The 16,150-nt window shown below is 48.7% G+C and overlaps 1 protein-coding gene across 1 annotated transcript; it reads left to right on the top strand.

Annotated features, from left to right (window-relative positions):
* The first annotated feature begins 56 nt into the window (after nt 1-56).
* Nucleotides 57-13,333, top strand: AANAT (aralkylamine N-acetyltransferase). The gene is made up of 3 exons (XM_030207294.1): nt 57-213; nt 5,395-5,549; nt 12,803-13,333. The coding sequence occupies exons 1-3, from the start codon at nt 57-59 to the stop codon at nt 13,106-13,108; spliced, it is 618 nt and encodes a 205-aa protein (XP_030063154.1). The 3' UTR covers nt 13,109-13,333.
* The last annotated feature ends 2,817 nt before the right edge of the window (nt 13,334-16,150 follow it).

The following is a 16,150-nucleotide window of genomic DNA, read 5'->3' as shown; positions in this document are numbered from 1 at the left end:
AAACAAGAAAAATAAAAGGGAGAGATTTCCTTATAAATAGAAGACGTTTCTCCAGAATGTCTGTTCTCAGTGCTCTTCCCTTCTTGAAACCTATTCATCTGAGGTCCCCTGGAAGCACGCCCGGCCTCCAGAGGCGTCACACGCTCCCTGCCAGTGAGTTCCGATGCCTTACACCAGAAGATGCCATCAGCGTTTTTGAGATCGAACGAGAAGGTGAGAGCTCTTTCTTTCATTCATTTCTGCTTCTGGAAATCCTTAAGCTTTTGTCAGAAACACAGCTGGCTCTTGGATATGCTCTTAGACATACCTATCTCTTTTAGAGACATCTTTCAATGATGTTAACCATTTGTGCCTCCTGAGTACACCTGTTTGTCAGTTATACACTCGCAGGTACATCTGTATCTTTTAGTCAGGTATGTCTGTTAGTTTTCATGTGACAAGTAAGAATTGTGCAACAGATAAAGCTGTTCCTTACACCCTCTGTGAAAATAATTGGACCATCAAATTTATATCAGTAGTAGTCTATCAAATAACGTGGAATTTACCATGCAGCAATAAAGCTGTCAGCATCTCTTAGATGCACTGATCTGTCAGGTACATACACACCCCTGGTTTTTTTTGTAGGTACATTTTGTTTTCAGAATCTCTCGGGTGTCTGTCTAAATTGTTGCTGTATTGTAGAAACTATTTAGCATCATATCTATGTTAACATAGTAACATAGTAGATGACGGCAGAAAAAGACCTGCATGGTCCATCCAGTCTGCCCAACAAGATAAACTCATATGTGCTACTTTTTGTGTATACCTTACCTTGATTTGTACCTGCCCTTTTCAGGGCACAGACCATGTAAGTCTGCCCAGCACTATCCCTGCCTCCCAACCACTGGCTCTGGCACAGACCGTATAAGTCTGCCCAGCACTATCCCCGCCTCCCGCCACCGGCTCTGCCACCCAATCTCGGCTAAGCTCCTTAGGATCCATTCCTTCTGAACCGGATTCCTTTATGTTTATCCCACGCGTGCTTGAATTCTGTTACCGTTTTCATTTCCACCACCTCCCGCGGGAGGGCATTCCAAGCATCCACTACTCTCTCTGTTAGTTGAATGCATGCTTATTAGGTGTATCATTTGTATTATACTAACATTGTATTGTATTTGAATTCCAGTGCTGTTAAATTTGTGTATTTCTGATACTGTTTCACGGTAGCTCTATTATTAGGTTTCAATTTACTGTTTTCAAGTTTACCTCTTTTATTGTATTTATGTTTATTCTTGGTTATTTTACTATTGTTTTGCTGTTAACAAAATTGTAAGTTTTATGTTAAACTGTACCATCTTGGGTGAATCTATTCATATAGGCGATTAATAAATCCCAATAAATAAATTACATAGATTACAATGTGGAGATAAACAGGCCGCAGCTTCACTTACTGTACAAAAAAAAATTTAGATAAAAACATAATTTATCATAACCTGAGCTGTGATACAAGTAGCAGTATGAACACAAATAATATGAATAAATCAAACATTGCTACTGCCATGACACCTAAGTAGTTTGTCCTTCGCCAGGTTACCATTGTTTTCAGCTTCACCATAGCAGTTAAGGCTTCAGGAAACCGGCAAGGACCTCCTTGCTACTAAGCTGGGTCATATGACCCACAAAATCTGAATTTCACTGCTGGGTGAAATTAATGAGGGCTATTTGTTACCTCACAAACAGCCAAATTACCTTGGGTTCCCACCAGCTGGGCAAACAGAAGCCATAGATCAACTGCATAGAATGTTAAAGAGAACACATGCAGGGCTTGGCATTACAACATACACAAGATAAAGGGAAGCAGGGATGAAACACCACCTCCGAGGAACAAAGAAACTGACCCGAGCTCCAGGGGTGCAGCTAAAATAGCTGGACTGCACTCCTTCCCTCCCCCTATGCCAGCCACTAGCGGCTTGGGGATTCTGCACCAAGATCAATTTGAAAAATTACAGCCCAATTGGACATTTGTGTACTGGGATTTATGCGATTATCCCCTGGAGCAGCCTGGACCCTGGCCATCCCCTGCCCTACATGCTAGCTCACACTGGCACATAGCCAGCCTGGGCAGCACTGCCCCCAGGTTAAGGCGAGGGCTTGAGATGGGCTCTCGCCCTAGAAACTTCCTGCTTGTTGTTTGGTATCCATTATTACACTTTCTCATAGCTCCAACCTACATGCTAGACCTCGTGGACCTGCCACCCAGAAATGCTAAGAGATCTTCCCGCACCTTTCTCAACCTCCACTTCCCCAGCTGCAAAGGACTAAAATACAAATTAACACACGCGACCAGCTTCTCCTATATGAGCACGCAGCTGTAGAATGCACTTCCAACTCACTTGAGAGGGATCAACGAACTAACTGAATTCCGCAAATCTCTGAAGACCTATCTCTTTAACAAAGCCTACCACGAAAACACATAACCAACATAGTCTAATCACCTTTATTCAGAATGCATCTCTCTACAATGGCTTGACTAACTCTTCTTGTTTCCTTGACTTCTTTGTCACAACAATTGTACTCTCTACCCTAGCATGGCGACGCCGTAACAGGTCTCTCTGTAAGCCACATTGAACCTGCAAATAGGTGGGAAAATGTGGGATACAAGTGCAATAAATAAATAAAATAAATAAAACAGATGTGCGACATTTTGTATAATGGAAGCAAGGGGAAGAGAGGTGCTGAACCACAATGTAACAACTTCTAAACACAGAGGACTGGTGCCCATATTTAGTATTATCATTTTATCTGTAATCACACCCTGAAATGCTTTACTAATGACATCCTTCATCCAGCTCTCATCAGGGTGTCATCATGAGAAGTCTTCAGCCTTTTCCCATTTTCACTTACATACCAACCCAGCACCACCAGCAACACTTGGACTGAGCTCGAGATAGTAGGACTTAGCTCACCATTTATGTAACTAGCTCTAATATTGAATTTTGGGCTGTCACTACTTGTCAGTCTTCAAGGCACCCTTTCTAATGGACCAATACTCAAAACGTAATGCGGAAACTAAAGATTGGCGCTTGACTACACACCTAGGGTTACCATATGTCCGGATTTACCCGGACATGTCCTCTTTTTGAGGACATGTCCAGGCAACTGGGAGGGTTTTGCCAATCTGCCTGTTTGCCCACCCACCAGCCTGCCTGTTTGTCCAGAAATCCGGACAAAACGGGCAGATTGCTAGCCTCCCCTCCCCTTACTTACTACTGCCCTGGTGGTCTAGTGACCTCTTCCTCCTTCAGGGCAGGAAAGAGCCCCCTCTTTCCTGTCCGGAACGCTGCCCTACATGCATTCTTCCTGTTGCTGATCTCGGCGCCGATTCAAAATGGCCGCTGAGAGTTGACATGACCTTGCGAGATTTCAACTCTTGGTGGCCATTTTGAATCGGCGCCGAGATCACGAACAGGAAGGATGCATGCAGGGCAGCGCTCTGGGCAGGAAAGAGGGGGCTCTTTCCTGCTCCGAAGAGGTCACTACACCACCAGGGCAGTAGTAAGGTAAGGAGAGGGGGGTGACGGGGAGGGGGAGTGATGGAGTGTGTGACGGGGGGGAGGAGAAAATGTGACAGGGGGGTGGAGCGAGGGCGTGAAAGGGGGCAGGGCATGTGTCCTCCTTTTTGGGGGACAAAATATGGTAACCTTATACACACCGGCATTAGTGAGCCCAGAATGATCAAAGGGCTCTAGATGGGAGACCATGTGCCTGCCAAAGATTAGAGCAAATAGCATGCAAACATAGTCAAACGCTTATTAAGGAGGGCCATTTCCTATTTCCCTCCTACTGCTCAGAGAACAGTGCACAAAACAAAACCGCCCTTACTGATGAAAACCTAATGCCAGCTCGGAGCAGGCGTTAGGGTGTTTTAGAGAAGATTTTTCACGATTCTTTCTTTAAAATCCAGTGGCGATCCTAGGTCGGCTGCCACCCGGGGCAGATCGCTGCTGCGCACCCCCCCCCCCTGGGTGCAGCGGTGTCCATCCCCCCAGGGTGCAGCACGACACCCCCCTCGGCACATCAAACACCCCCCTCCAGCGCATCAACACCCCCCCTCCGGTGCATCAACACCCCCCCCGGGTGCCTTCTTGGCTGCTGGGAGCAGCCGCGCGCCTGTCGGTGCCGCTGGCTTCCTGCTCCCTATGCCCCGGAACAGGAAGTAACCTGTTCCGGGGCAGAGAGAGGAGGGAACCAGCGGAGCCGACAGGCACACGGTACCCCCCCAGCAGCGTGCACCCGGGGTGGACGCCCCCCCCCCCTTGGTACACCACTGTTAAAATCTGCCAGTTTTTATTTAATTTAGAAGCAGAAGGGAGCTCGTGCAAGCCCCTAAGTGCTGGTAGGAGGGGTGTAGCCAGACTTCGGCAGGAGGGGGGTCCAGAGCTCGAGGTGAGGGGCACATTTTAGCCCCCCCCCACCATTGCCAACCCCCCCCTGCCACCACCGCCGCCACCACCAACAACTTTGACCCCCCCCTGCTGACGACCCTCTCGACCCCCCCTCCCGCCGCCGCTGACCTTTGCTGGTGGGGGACCCCAACCCCCGCCAGCCGAGGTCCTCTTCTTCTTTCGTTCTGTTTCTGACTCTGACGTCCTGCACGTTGTACTTTGCCAGCAAAGGTAGGCGAGGGCGGGTTGGTGGCGGGAGGGGGGTCGAGAGGGTCATCGGCAGGGGGTCCACGGCCAAATCTACAGGGGCCTAGGCCCCCGTGGCCCCACGTAGCTACACCACTGGCTGCTAGTGAGAGACGAATGCGTGCAAGTCAGAGCAAACCTGAAAGTTAAAGCACACATTGGTGCCCGTTTCCTATATGCCTTCCAAGTAAAAAAAAAAAAAAAAAAAATGGGACAGCTTATATTTAAAGGAACAGAAACCAGGAACTAATGTGTGCTTCATTTTCGGGTTTGCCTGGAACATACACATATGAGCAGCGCTGACAACGCAACTCTTCTATGCATGCATCAAGCACGTTCCCCCTTGCTTTCGCTTTTACAGCGCGCATATAATTTGAATATCATTTCCTGTGAGCATTGGTGGGCTAGTTGTCTGTGCTGTTCCAGCTGTATGGGTTCCCCTTTACCACGGGAGTTCTGAGCATCGGCCCATAAGATTCTATTCTGGACACAGACAATCACATAGTTCCATACACAGTAGCACTAACTAGTAATAATATTAAGATGCACAAAATTATTTTCCTTGTTCCTACAGTCAAATATAAATCAAGTTACCCATATAATGGGCTCCATCAACCTGTTTTTTAAATATGCTTTGGATTTGGACCTGTGATTAGAAATTGAGTAGCACAGCTAGCATGGGGGTAACAAAATGTCTGCTTCCTCTTTCTTTCTCTCTCTTCAGCTTTTATTTCGGTTTCGGGGAACTGCCCTCTCCACCTGGATCAAGTCCGCCACTTTCTGAATCTATGCCCGGAGCTCTCCTTGGGCTGGTTTGAAGAAGGCCGACTGGTGGCTTTTATCATTGGATCTCTCTGGGACCAAGAAAAACTCAACCAGGTTAGAAACATCCTCATTGCCCCATCATTTTCTGAAGAAAGATATGTTATGTAAAACAGAATGAAAGGGGAGGAAGGTAAGGGGAAATAAGACAGAGTGGAATTACTAACTTCATTCTAATAAAAGTGCCGTGTAAAAGGAGATACAGCACAAAGCCCTAGTCAGATCAGAACATAGAATTCTAAACAAGGAGCCATCAAACATATAAATGGCAAGTGACCGACTCACCTGCAAATGCGCAGTAGAGACTTCCCTCTCTGTCCCGCCCCCGCGTCAAGACGTGATGACGGGGGGAGGGGGGCGGGACAGAGAGGGAAACTGCACGGAAGGGGAGGGAGGGACCTGCTGACGTCGCTACCGCTCCCCCCCCAAGGTAGCCGCTACCGACCCCCCCCCCCCCCCGGGAGTTTCCACCACCCCCCCTTCACCCGGCCCGGGCCCTATCTTCGTTATTCAACTTACAGCAGCGCCGAAACAGCAGCTCAGCTTCAGCTCCCGTCGGCCTTCCTTCCCTGCCTGTGCCCCGCCCTCGCCGACGTGATGTCACACGAGGGCGAGGCACAGGCAGTGAAGGAAGGCCAACGGGAGCTGCTGCTTGCTGCTGTTTTGGCGCTGCTGTAAGTTGAATATCGAAGAGTGGGCCCGGGCCGGGTGAAGGGGGGGCGGGGGGCGACTCCGGGGTGGGGGGGGCGGTAGCGGCTACCTTGGGGGGGGGGAGGGGACATGGGAGGTCTCAGAAGGAGGGGGGGCCTTGGAGCTGGGAGGGCTGGACTGAAGGGGGCCTTCCAGCTGGCTGGTAAGAAGGCACGGGGGGGCCTTGGAACTGGGAGGGAGGGCAGGGGGCCCCTTACAGTTGTGAGGGAATGGGGCCCCTTACAGTTGTGAGGGAGAGCAGGGGGCCTTGGAACTGGGAGGGAGGGCAGGGGGCCCCTTACAGTTGTGAGGGAATGGGGCCCCTTACAGTTGTGAGGGAGAGCAGGGGGCCTTGGAACTGGAGGGCAGGGGGCCCCTTACAGTTGTGAGGGAATGGGGCCCCTTAAAGTTGTGAGGGAGAGCAGGGGGCCTTGGAACTGGGAGGGAGGGCAGGGGGCCCCTTACAGTTGTGAGGGAATGGGGCCCCTTACAGTTGTGAGGGAGAGCAGGGGGCCTTGGAACTGGGAGGGAGGGCAGGGGGCCCCTTACAGTTGTGAGGGAATGGGGCCCCTTACAGTTGTGAGGGAGAGCAGGGGGCCTTGGAACTGGGAGGGAGGGAAGGGGGCCTTGGGAGCTGGGGGGGAGGGCCTGGGGCCTTGGAACTGGGAAGGAGGGAGGGCAGGAGGCCTTGCAGCTGGGAAGGGGGGAGGACTGGAGCCTTGGAGCTGGGAGGGAGGGACAGAGGGGTCCTTGGAGCTGGCAGGGAAGGAGGATGGCAGGGGGCCTTGCAGCAGCAACGGGAGGGGGGCCTTGGGAGAAAAAACATTCCAATATGCGCCCGTTTTAACGGGCTTAACGGCTAGTCTTTAAAATAAGGGAGGACAGGGCAGCAGTGCAGCCCACTGTAACAGCCACTCTCTTGCAAACTTTGAACTTCAGATGAAGGACGGGTGGGTGATTAAGGATGAGGCAACAATTAGTGATACTTCCAGCTTCTGCAAACTTGGCCATTCTATACAACCATTGAGCAGAAGTGACAATGGGGGAACAGGAGTATGAAATTTAGAAGTTATGGGAAGGAGGTTGCTGCACACTTGCACAAAACTGAAGGGTAAAATGAATAATGAGTAAAATTTAACAAATTAAACTAAACGTTTTAGACATTGTAGCTACAGGAAGCCCTTCGATGCTGTAATCAAGAATCGGCACATAAAGACCAGCTCTAAAATAATAAAGGGCCACTGAGAGACTGAGCCGGGCCCGGGGCAAGGCCGCCATCAGGCCCTCCCCCTCAGGATCATCGCTGCTGCTGGGCCAACCCCCCCCCCCCCAAGATCGTTGCCATCGCCGGCCCCCACAGGATTGTTCCACTGCTGGGCTTCCCCCTCCCCCCCCCCAGGAGCCACTGCTCCGCCCTCCCCAATTGCTGCTGCTGCCTGCCCTGGGTACATTGGCTGGCGGGGATCCCAAGGCCCCACCAGCAGAAGCATTCTCCAGCGCTGCTTTTTCCTTCTGCCGCGTGGCCTTCCCCTGCAGCTACTTTTTCTCGCAGGTTGCACATGCACAGCCTGAGAGAAGCAGCCGCAGGGGAAGGCAATGCGGCAGACGCTGTGTCTGTTTCTCCAGGTCCTCCCCAGCCTCCAAGGGGGGCCCGGCACTTTCTCTCTCCTGCTCCTGTTGGGACACAATCTCCTGGGTCCTATCAGGAGGAGGAGAGAGATGCCCCTCCTTGGAGGCCCAGGTCTGGGGAATTTTGCCTCTGCCCCCCCCCCCCCCCCCCTCAGTGGCCCTGAAATAATACAACTTATAAATGGTGTCATTGGGCTGAAGTCTTATAACTACAGTGATTGACTAAGCTTCTCTGTAGGAGTAGGAAACTGTAGAAAAGTGTGTGTACCTTTGACAGCCAGGGCTGCCATTAGGGGAGGGTGAGAGGGGCATTAGACCAGGGATCATAGTCCCTTGGGAGTGAAAAATTACTTAAATCCAATCGTGTGCTGGCCACAGATGAAACATTAAGAAAAGTATTCTCTCATCACCTGGGATAGGATTGGGGAGACAGGATCAGTGAGAGACTAGGGAAAGAGAACTGATGATTGGGTAGAGGCATGGGGATCAGAGTGGGGGGGGGGGGGGGGCAGAGAATACAAACATGCTTACCTGTCCCAGGAGTTAAAAAATTAAGTTACTGCTCTGTAACAGCAATCAAAATATTCAAGGTGACAAGAGACTGGGATAGGCTCCGATTCAAGAAATTATAGGACAAACACAGAGGAAGGGAAAGTAGAATACAGCAGTTGATGTAGCTGGGCAGACTGGATGGATAAGCCCAGGGGCATCACTGCTATGGGGCCTCGGGGGCCCTGGACCCCCCTACCATCGACCCCCCCCCGCCCGCTCGCCTGCCCACTCGCTCACCGTCACCTACCTGGCCTGGCGGGGACCTCATCCCCCGCCAGCCGAAGTCTTCTTCCTTCCTTTCAGGTTTCTGAGTCTCACGTCCTGCACGTCCAGACATCAGACTCAGAAACCTGAAAGGAAGGAAGAAGACTTCGGCTGGCGGGGGATGGGGTCCCCACCAGCCCAGGTAGGCGACGGCGAGCAGGGGGGTTGAGTCGGCGATCATGGCGGCGGCAGCGGCTGGGGGAGTAGGCGATGATGGCGATGGCGGCACTGGGGGGGGGGGCTAAAATGTACCCTCTCACCTCGGCTCTGGCCCCCCCTACCACTGAAGGTCAGATACGCCCCTGGATAAGCCATCCCAATTTCATCTGCCATCATTGTTTCCATAGTATCAGTTTTCTGTCATTGCCAGAACAGGACCAGTGACTCACTTTCCACATGTGAAGCATGGTTTACAAACAGAAAATGGGCCTTATAAAATCGCACTGGGGTAATACGTGCATAAAAAGTAGGGACATCACCACATCACACCAGCACTTGTGCCTCTGAACTTTTACTGAATCAGCACATAGGCTTTTCCAAGGGATGTGCAGCTGGGGTGGTTACAGTCTTTACCTCTTCAGAGCAGGTGCACGTTTGTTAAACTGTAGGAGATATTGTATTTTCTTTTTGCTGTGAAGTGTTTATTATGTTTCATTGTAATCCACTTAAGACTACAAGATAATGCAGGTTATAATCTTGTAACATTAACAATAAATTTGTGTGAAAGATGTTGGTCACTAACAGGAGTAATTTTTGGAGATATTTTTTTAAATTAAGGAGCACAGGTGCCTATGTTGCCTTTTTTGAAATGGGCACCATCTTAAGAAATCACCCCCTACATGGGGAATAATGGCATTATTTGAGCTTCTTGAATGGTTAACACAACATAGGTTGAGAGGAAATTTAACAAACGGGAATCAGACGTAAATGCTGTTATCTTCTGCATCCGTAACCATGGTTAAGCATTAGGTAAGATACAACTGAGAAACTAAGGATCCAAATACCATAAGAAAAATTAGAACACTTCTAAAGGCAAAAAATTGCAAGTATATAGGAAACACAGGAAAGAAATTAGTTTATTTTCAAAAAAAGGGAGGAAAACACTTCATCAAGACCCAGATCACTAGTATTGGAGCTCAAACGTTTTCAGATTTTGCTCATACCTTTTTCAGTAGTAGCTCAAGGTGAGTTCCATTCAGGTACTCTGGATATTTCTCTGTCCCAGGAGGACTCGCAATCTAAGTTTGTACCTGAGGCAACGGAGGGTTAAGTGACTTGCCCATTTTTTTGAGGGGGTAAGCAAACATGTGGACAATGGGGAGCCGGTTGATATTGTATATCTGGATTTTCAGAAGGCGTTTGACAAAGTGCCGCACGAAAGACTCCTGAAGAAATTGCAGAGCCATGGAATCGGAGGTAGGGTATTATTATGGATTAAGAACTGGTTGAAAGATAGGAAGCAGAGAGTAGGATTGCGTGGCCAGTATTCTCAGTGGAGGCGGGTAGTTAGTGGGGTCCCGCAGGGGTCTGTGCTGGGTCCGTTGCTTTTTAATGTATTTATAAATGACCTAGAGATGGGAATAACTAGTGAGGTAATTAAATTCGCCGATGACACAAAATTATTCAGGGTCGTCAAGTCGCAGGAGGAATGTGAACGATTACAGGAGGACCTTGCGAGACTGGGAGAATGGGCGTGCAAGTGGCAGATGAAGTTCAATGTTGACAAGTGCAAAGTGATGCATGTGGGTAAGAGAAACCCGAATTATAGCTACGTCTTGCAAGGTTCCGCGTTAGGAGTTACGGATCAAGAAAGGGATCTGGGTGTCGTCGTCGATGATACGCTGAAACCTTCTGCTCAGTGTGCTGCTGCGGCTAGTAAAGCGAATAGAATGTTGGGTGTTATTAGGAAGGGTATGGAGTCCAGGTGTGCGGATGTTATAATGCCGTTGTATCGCTCCATGGTGCGACCGCACCTGGAGTATTGTGTTCAGTACTGGTCTCCGTATCTCAAAAAAGATATAGTAGAATTGGAAAAGGTACAGCGAAGGGCGACGAAAATGATAGTGGGGATGGGACGACTTTCCTATGAAGAGAGGCTGAGAAGGCTAGGGCTTTTCAGCTTGGAGAAGAGACGGCTGAGGGGAGATATGATAGAAGTGTATAAAATAATGAGTGGAATGGATCGGGTGGATGTGAAGCGACTGTTCACGCTATCCAAAAATACTAGGACTAGAGGGCATGAGTTGAAGCTACAGTGCGGTAAATTTAAAACGAATCAGAGAAAATTTTTCTTCACCCAACGTGTAATTAGACTCTGGAATTCGTTGCCGGCGAACGTGGTACGGGCGGTTAGCTTGACGGAGTTTAAAAAGGGGTTAGATAGATTCCTAAAGGACAAGTCCATAGACCGCTATTAAATGGACTTGGAAAAATTCCGCATTTTTAGGTATAACTTGTCTGGAATGTTTTTACGTTTGGGGAGCGTGCCAGGTGCCCTTGACCTGGATTGGCCACTGTCGGTGACAGGATGCTGGGCTAGATGGACCTTTGGTCTTTCCCAGTATGGCACTACTTATGTACTTATGATCACAAGGAGCAGCAGCGGGATTTGCAAGACTGGTGCTCTAATCACTAGGCCACGCCTCCACAACTGCCTTACAGTGTGATTGGTCAAAAAGTCATCATCGGTCTAGAAAAACCTCAAAAAGGTTAGGTACATATAGTGAACATCCAAACGTTTAATTACTCTTTATAACATCTACCAACCCAACAAATTAAGTAGAATAATAAAGAACTTAGCTTAGAGCGCACAGCTGAATTGAATCACAATCTGTTGATGTATCCATTCTACCTTTGCCTATGTGAAGAGCAGTGGCGTAGCCAGACAGCCAGTTTTGGGTGGGCCTGAGCCCAAAGTGGGTGGGCACAAAATTTTCTCTGCTCCGCCTTCCCTCCCTCCACCACTATACCCACCATTTCTCCCTCCTCTCCACCCCTATGCCTACCATTTCTCCCCCTCCCCACCTATCCCCTCTGTATGCAGCATGTGTCCCTCCCCTCCACCTCATACACAGCCAAGACTTCTCCCTTCCTCACCCCTCCACCCCTTTGCTGCATCTCCCTCACCCACCAACCAAGCCTCATCTTTCTATCTTCCCTCCCCCCTGTGCAGCATCTTTCTTTCCATCTTCCCTTCCCCCTGTGCAGCTGCTGTGTCCCCCGCCTTCCCTCCCCCATGCCACATCTTTCCATCATCCCTCCCCCCCCCCACCCGTGCAGCTGCAGCATCTCACCCTCCTTGCAGGCCCGCCCAGCAGCAGTGTGCCTGACGGCGATTCTACTCACAGGCTCCGCTTGCAGTCGCAGCAATTCCCACACGCTGCCTGCCGGCTGCTGCTCAACAATCTCCTTGCGCTACTAAGCGCTAACCCGGAAGTCTCTCCTGCAGAGGAGAGACTTCCGGGTTAGCGCTTAGTAGCGCAAGGAGATTGAGCTGCAGCCGGCACTGGCAGGCAGCGTGTAGGAATCGCTGCGACTGCGAGCGGAGCCTGCGACTGGAATCGCCATCAGGAACTTTGCTGCTGGGCGGGCCTGACCTGAAATTGGGTGGGCCCAGGCCCACCCGTGGCTACGCCCCTGGTGAAGAGACACAGTTTTCGTATTGCACAAAGAATTGTTGGGAACACCCGCTGATCTGGTTCCTTATGAAGCGTGAACCGGTAGAATGGATACATCAACACATTATGATGCAATTCAGCTACGCAGTCTGAGCTGAGTGCTATTTTTCATTCTTTATTGTTCTACTTAATTTGTTGGGTTGGTAGATGTTATAAAGAGTAATTAAAAGTTTGGATGTTCACTATATCTACCTATCCTTTTTTTAGGGAGGGTTTTCTAGACCAGTGATGACTTTTTGACAGATCACACTGTAAGGCAGCCGTAAGAAAGCTTGAGCTCTGATACTAGTGATGTGGGTCTTGATGAGGTCTTTTCCGCCCTATTTTTGAAAATAAACTAATGTATTTCCTATATACTTACCATATTTATAAGCATTAGGTAAAGCCGAGCTGTAATACAGCATAAAGGAGTCAAAGCTCAATTCAGTGGCAGGAGGGCACCAGATGACATCACAATAAGGGGCGAGACTGACCACTACTTTTGCTGTGTTTCTACAGGAAGCTTTAACTTTGCATAAAGCCCATGGAACCACCGTTCACATCCATGTGCTGGCTGTACACCGCACCTTCCGCCAGCAAGGCAAAGGCTCTATTCTAATGTGGCGCTATTTCCGGTACCTCCGTTGCCTCCCTTACATCCGGCGGGCCGTACTGATGTGTGAAGACTTCTTGATTCCATTTTATTCCAAGTGCGGCTTCAAGGTGCTGGGGCCTTCCGAGATCACTGTGGGAACATTGACTTTCACCGAGATGCAGTATGCTGTGCGAGGCCATGCCTTCGTGCGCAGAAACAGCGGATGGTAGTCTAGATCACCCCCTCTCCCATCATGTTTCTCAGATAGGCTTTGGGGCCTTCCTCTTACACATAGATAGGTAAATACAAACCAACACAATAAAAAAAAACTTGTATAGCCATGCAACCCACTAGCTCAAAATTTTGATTAGTTAACAGCAGTCCTCCGCATGAAAACAAAGGTTGTTTGTGGACAAGCTACTGGCTTTCAACCTGGCAGTCACAGTTTTAAGAGAGCCACAAACTTTGCATACAGTAGAACCAATGTGTATGCAAATCTTTCACAGCAGGACGAAATTGAGAGCCACTGGTATAGGTAATCAGCAAAGCAGAACTTCCCAAATCTATCTAGATAATCCCAGAACCAGTAAGAGTTGCAGGATAGCCACAATGAAAATGCATAAGGTTAGATTGCCAAAGTAACCCATGCATATTCAGTATGGTACTGTGAAACCCCAAACGCCTGACGGCAGCATAAGGCACACCTCTCTTCTTTCACCAAAGTGCAAAAATAGAACATAAGATCTAAAATATTAGTCTTAGCTTCATGTATTTGAGGGAACCGTGCCAACACTTTAGCTGAAGCTACGCTTTATTATTTATGGGGAAATTGTTTTCACTGGCCATTCCTGCCTACATGTTTTCTTCTCTCTAGGTCAGTCAGAACCAGACAGGCTCTGGCACCATGGGCTTTCATTTACACAACCTGTGCAGTTTCTCTCTTATTTTATAAATTGCTGCTCTCCACCCTTCCTCTCTCCTCATCCTTCACTGTTGGGGCATTACAACAACCCTCTAGGGCAGGGATTCTCAACCCAGTCCTCTGGACACACTACTACTTATCATTTCTATAGTACTACTAGACGTACGCAGCGCTGGTTATCAGGATCCCCACAATGCATTGGCATGAGATAAATTTGCATGCACTACCTCCACTGAATGCATATACATTGTGGAGATCCTAAACGATCGCACTGGTTGGATGTGTCCTGAGGACTGGGTTGGAAATCCCTGCTCTAGGGTCAGAAGTGATGCAGCTTGGCTCCCTTCAGAACCCTAAAACCATAGGCCCTGACTGTACCCACCTGAGAAACTATCATGTACTGGCCTTAGACGCATTTACCATAATGCAGGAATGTGTTGTGCTCTAGCCAAAATGCATTTTGTTTCATGGAAAAGCTGCCTACCCATGTCCCTCTTAGTCACTTGTTGCCATGATTTGCTGAAATGCCATCTGTATATATGTAAGATATACATAATGCTGTACAGTCTAGCATCGCCCTCCCAGCCTTTGATACTGGCAATCTCAGTAAAGACTCCTTCCATAAGCTCTACACAATTCTCATAGTTTACAATTTACTTGTTAGCAAATAAAATGTCTTTTTAACCATCGTGTTCCTCTTCTATTTTGAAAGCAATAAGCACCTGTGCCTAGGGCAGATGAAGCAAGCTGTTAACTGCCATATGCCAGCCCATAGTTCTTTTTGAATTTTCCCAGATAAGAGCACACGCTCCAGTCAGACACTCAGAAACAGTGAAATAAAATACGTAGCTTGATTGCATAGGTCAGAAACCACAGACAGGCAGGGGCAGCGGTTACAAATTTGTAAATAATTAGCCAAGGCACAATAACAGCCTCCAAGCCCCTCTCTACATGACTTCAGAAGCTGGTTGGAGCAGGCCTGAAAGGAGATAGAAAGTGTGCCAAACCTACAAAGCCACAGTAAAGATGACACCCGCTGTGCTTAGGGATCAAATATAGAACCACGAGACAAAGATGAATGAATTTTTGTTTCCAGAACCGTGAACAGTGGTCCCTGTATGTGATTAGCAGATAAGGAAGGTATGTAAAAACATATTCTGTACTCGCCTGGGATCCTCTCAGGCCTAAGCACAACTAAGCAGCGAAGTCAGTAAGGTAATGCTAACTTCACTAGGCCATTCAGCCTGAACTTTCATATGTACAGCTATGTTTGTTGGCTCCCAGCAGCAGCGCGGTATAGGTGGTTCACTGTCCACATCAAGCAAGATCTCTTTAAATTTCAGATCAGTTGTATTTGATCAGACAATAGCGACAGAATATAACCTGCTACACTGCTGGGGTAATAACAAGACATCTATAAACATTTCCAAAAATGGGCCCTATTTGATAACGGCAACGTAGCCATCCACAACGATCCCTGTTTGCACTCAAATTATGTGGGTGCACACATGCACCTCACCCAGGCCCTAGGAATGCCTATGCATACAGTATATCTTGTAACTACTAGAGCCCCAATAGAAATGTTCCGACATACAATCAATGGCGGAGTGGCCTAGTGGTTAGGGTGGTGGACTCTGGTCCTGGGGAACTGAGTTCAATTCCCACTTCAGGCACAGGCAGTTCCTTGTGACTCTGGGCAAGTCACTTAACCCTCCATTGCCCCATGTAAGCCGCATTGAGCCTGCCATGAGTGGGAAAGCGCAGGGTACAAATGTAACAAAAATAAAATAGATACTATTGGAGATTCTACATGGAATGTTGCTATTCCACTAGCAACATTCAATGTAGAAGGCTGCGCAGGCTTCTGTTTCTGTGAGTCTGACGTCCTGCACGTCAGATTCACAGAAGCAGAAGCCTGCGCGGCCACATTGGTGATCTGCAAGGGCCGACTTCTACATGGAATGTTGCTAGTGGAATAGCAACATTCCATGTAGAATCTCAAATAGTAGCAACAGTGGAGGAGTGGCCTAGTGGTTAGGGTGGTGGACTTTGGTCCTGAGGAACTGAGTTCGATTCCCACTTCAGGCACAGGCAGCTCCTTGTGATTCTGGGCAAGTCACTTAACCCTCCATTGCCCCAGGTACAAATAAGTACCTGTATATAATATGTAAGCCGCATTGAGCCTACCATGAGTGGGAAAGCGCGGGGTACAAATGTAACAAAAAAAAAAAAAAAAAAAGCACAGACTGGGCCTTGGGAAAGGTTTCTGAGGTCTTTTTTTTTTTTTATTTTCAGTGATTGCATTTGGGCTTTCTTAGCGGATCATTTGGTTAGCGCTGGTAAAAGTTTG

Source organism: Microcaecilia unicolor, chromosome 6 (assembly GCF_901765095.1).
Source record: "Microcaecilia unicolor chromosome 6, aMicUni1.1, whole genome shotgun sequence".
Lineage (NCBI taxonomy): Eukaryota > Metazoa > Chordata > Amphibia > Gymnophiona > Siphonopidae > Microcaecilia > Microcaecilia unicolor.
Note: the sequence above shows the minus strand (reverse complement) of the source record. Positions and strands in the feature narration are given on the sequence as shown.

Coding starts and splice junctions, on each gene's coding strand:
- AANAT (XM_030207294.1), top strand. CDS start 57: ATGTCTGTTCTCAGTGCTCTTCCCTTCTTGAAACCTATTCATCTGAGG. Junction 214..5,394: donor TTTTGAGATCGAACGAGAAG/GTGAGAGCTCTT, acceptor CTCTCTCTTCAG/CTTTTATTTCGGTTTCGGGG. Junction 5,550..12,802: donor ACCAAGAAAAACTCAACCAG/GTTAGAAACATC, acceptor GTGTTTCTACAG/GAAGCTTTAACTTTGCATAA.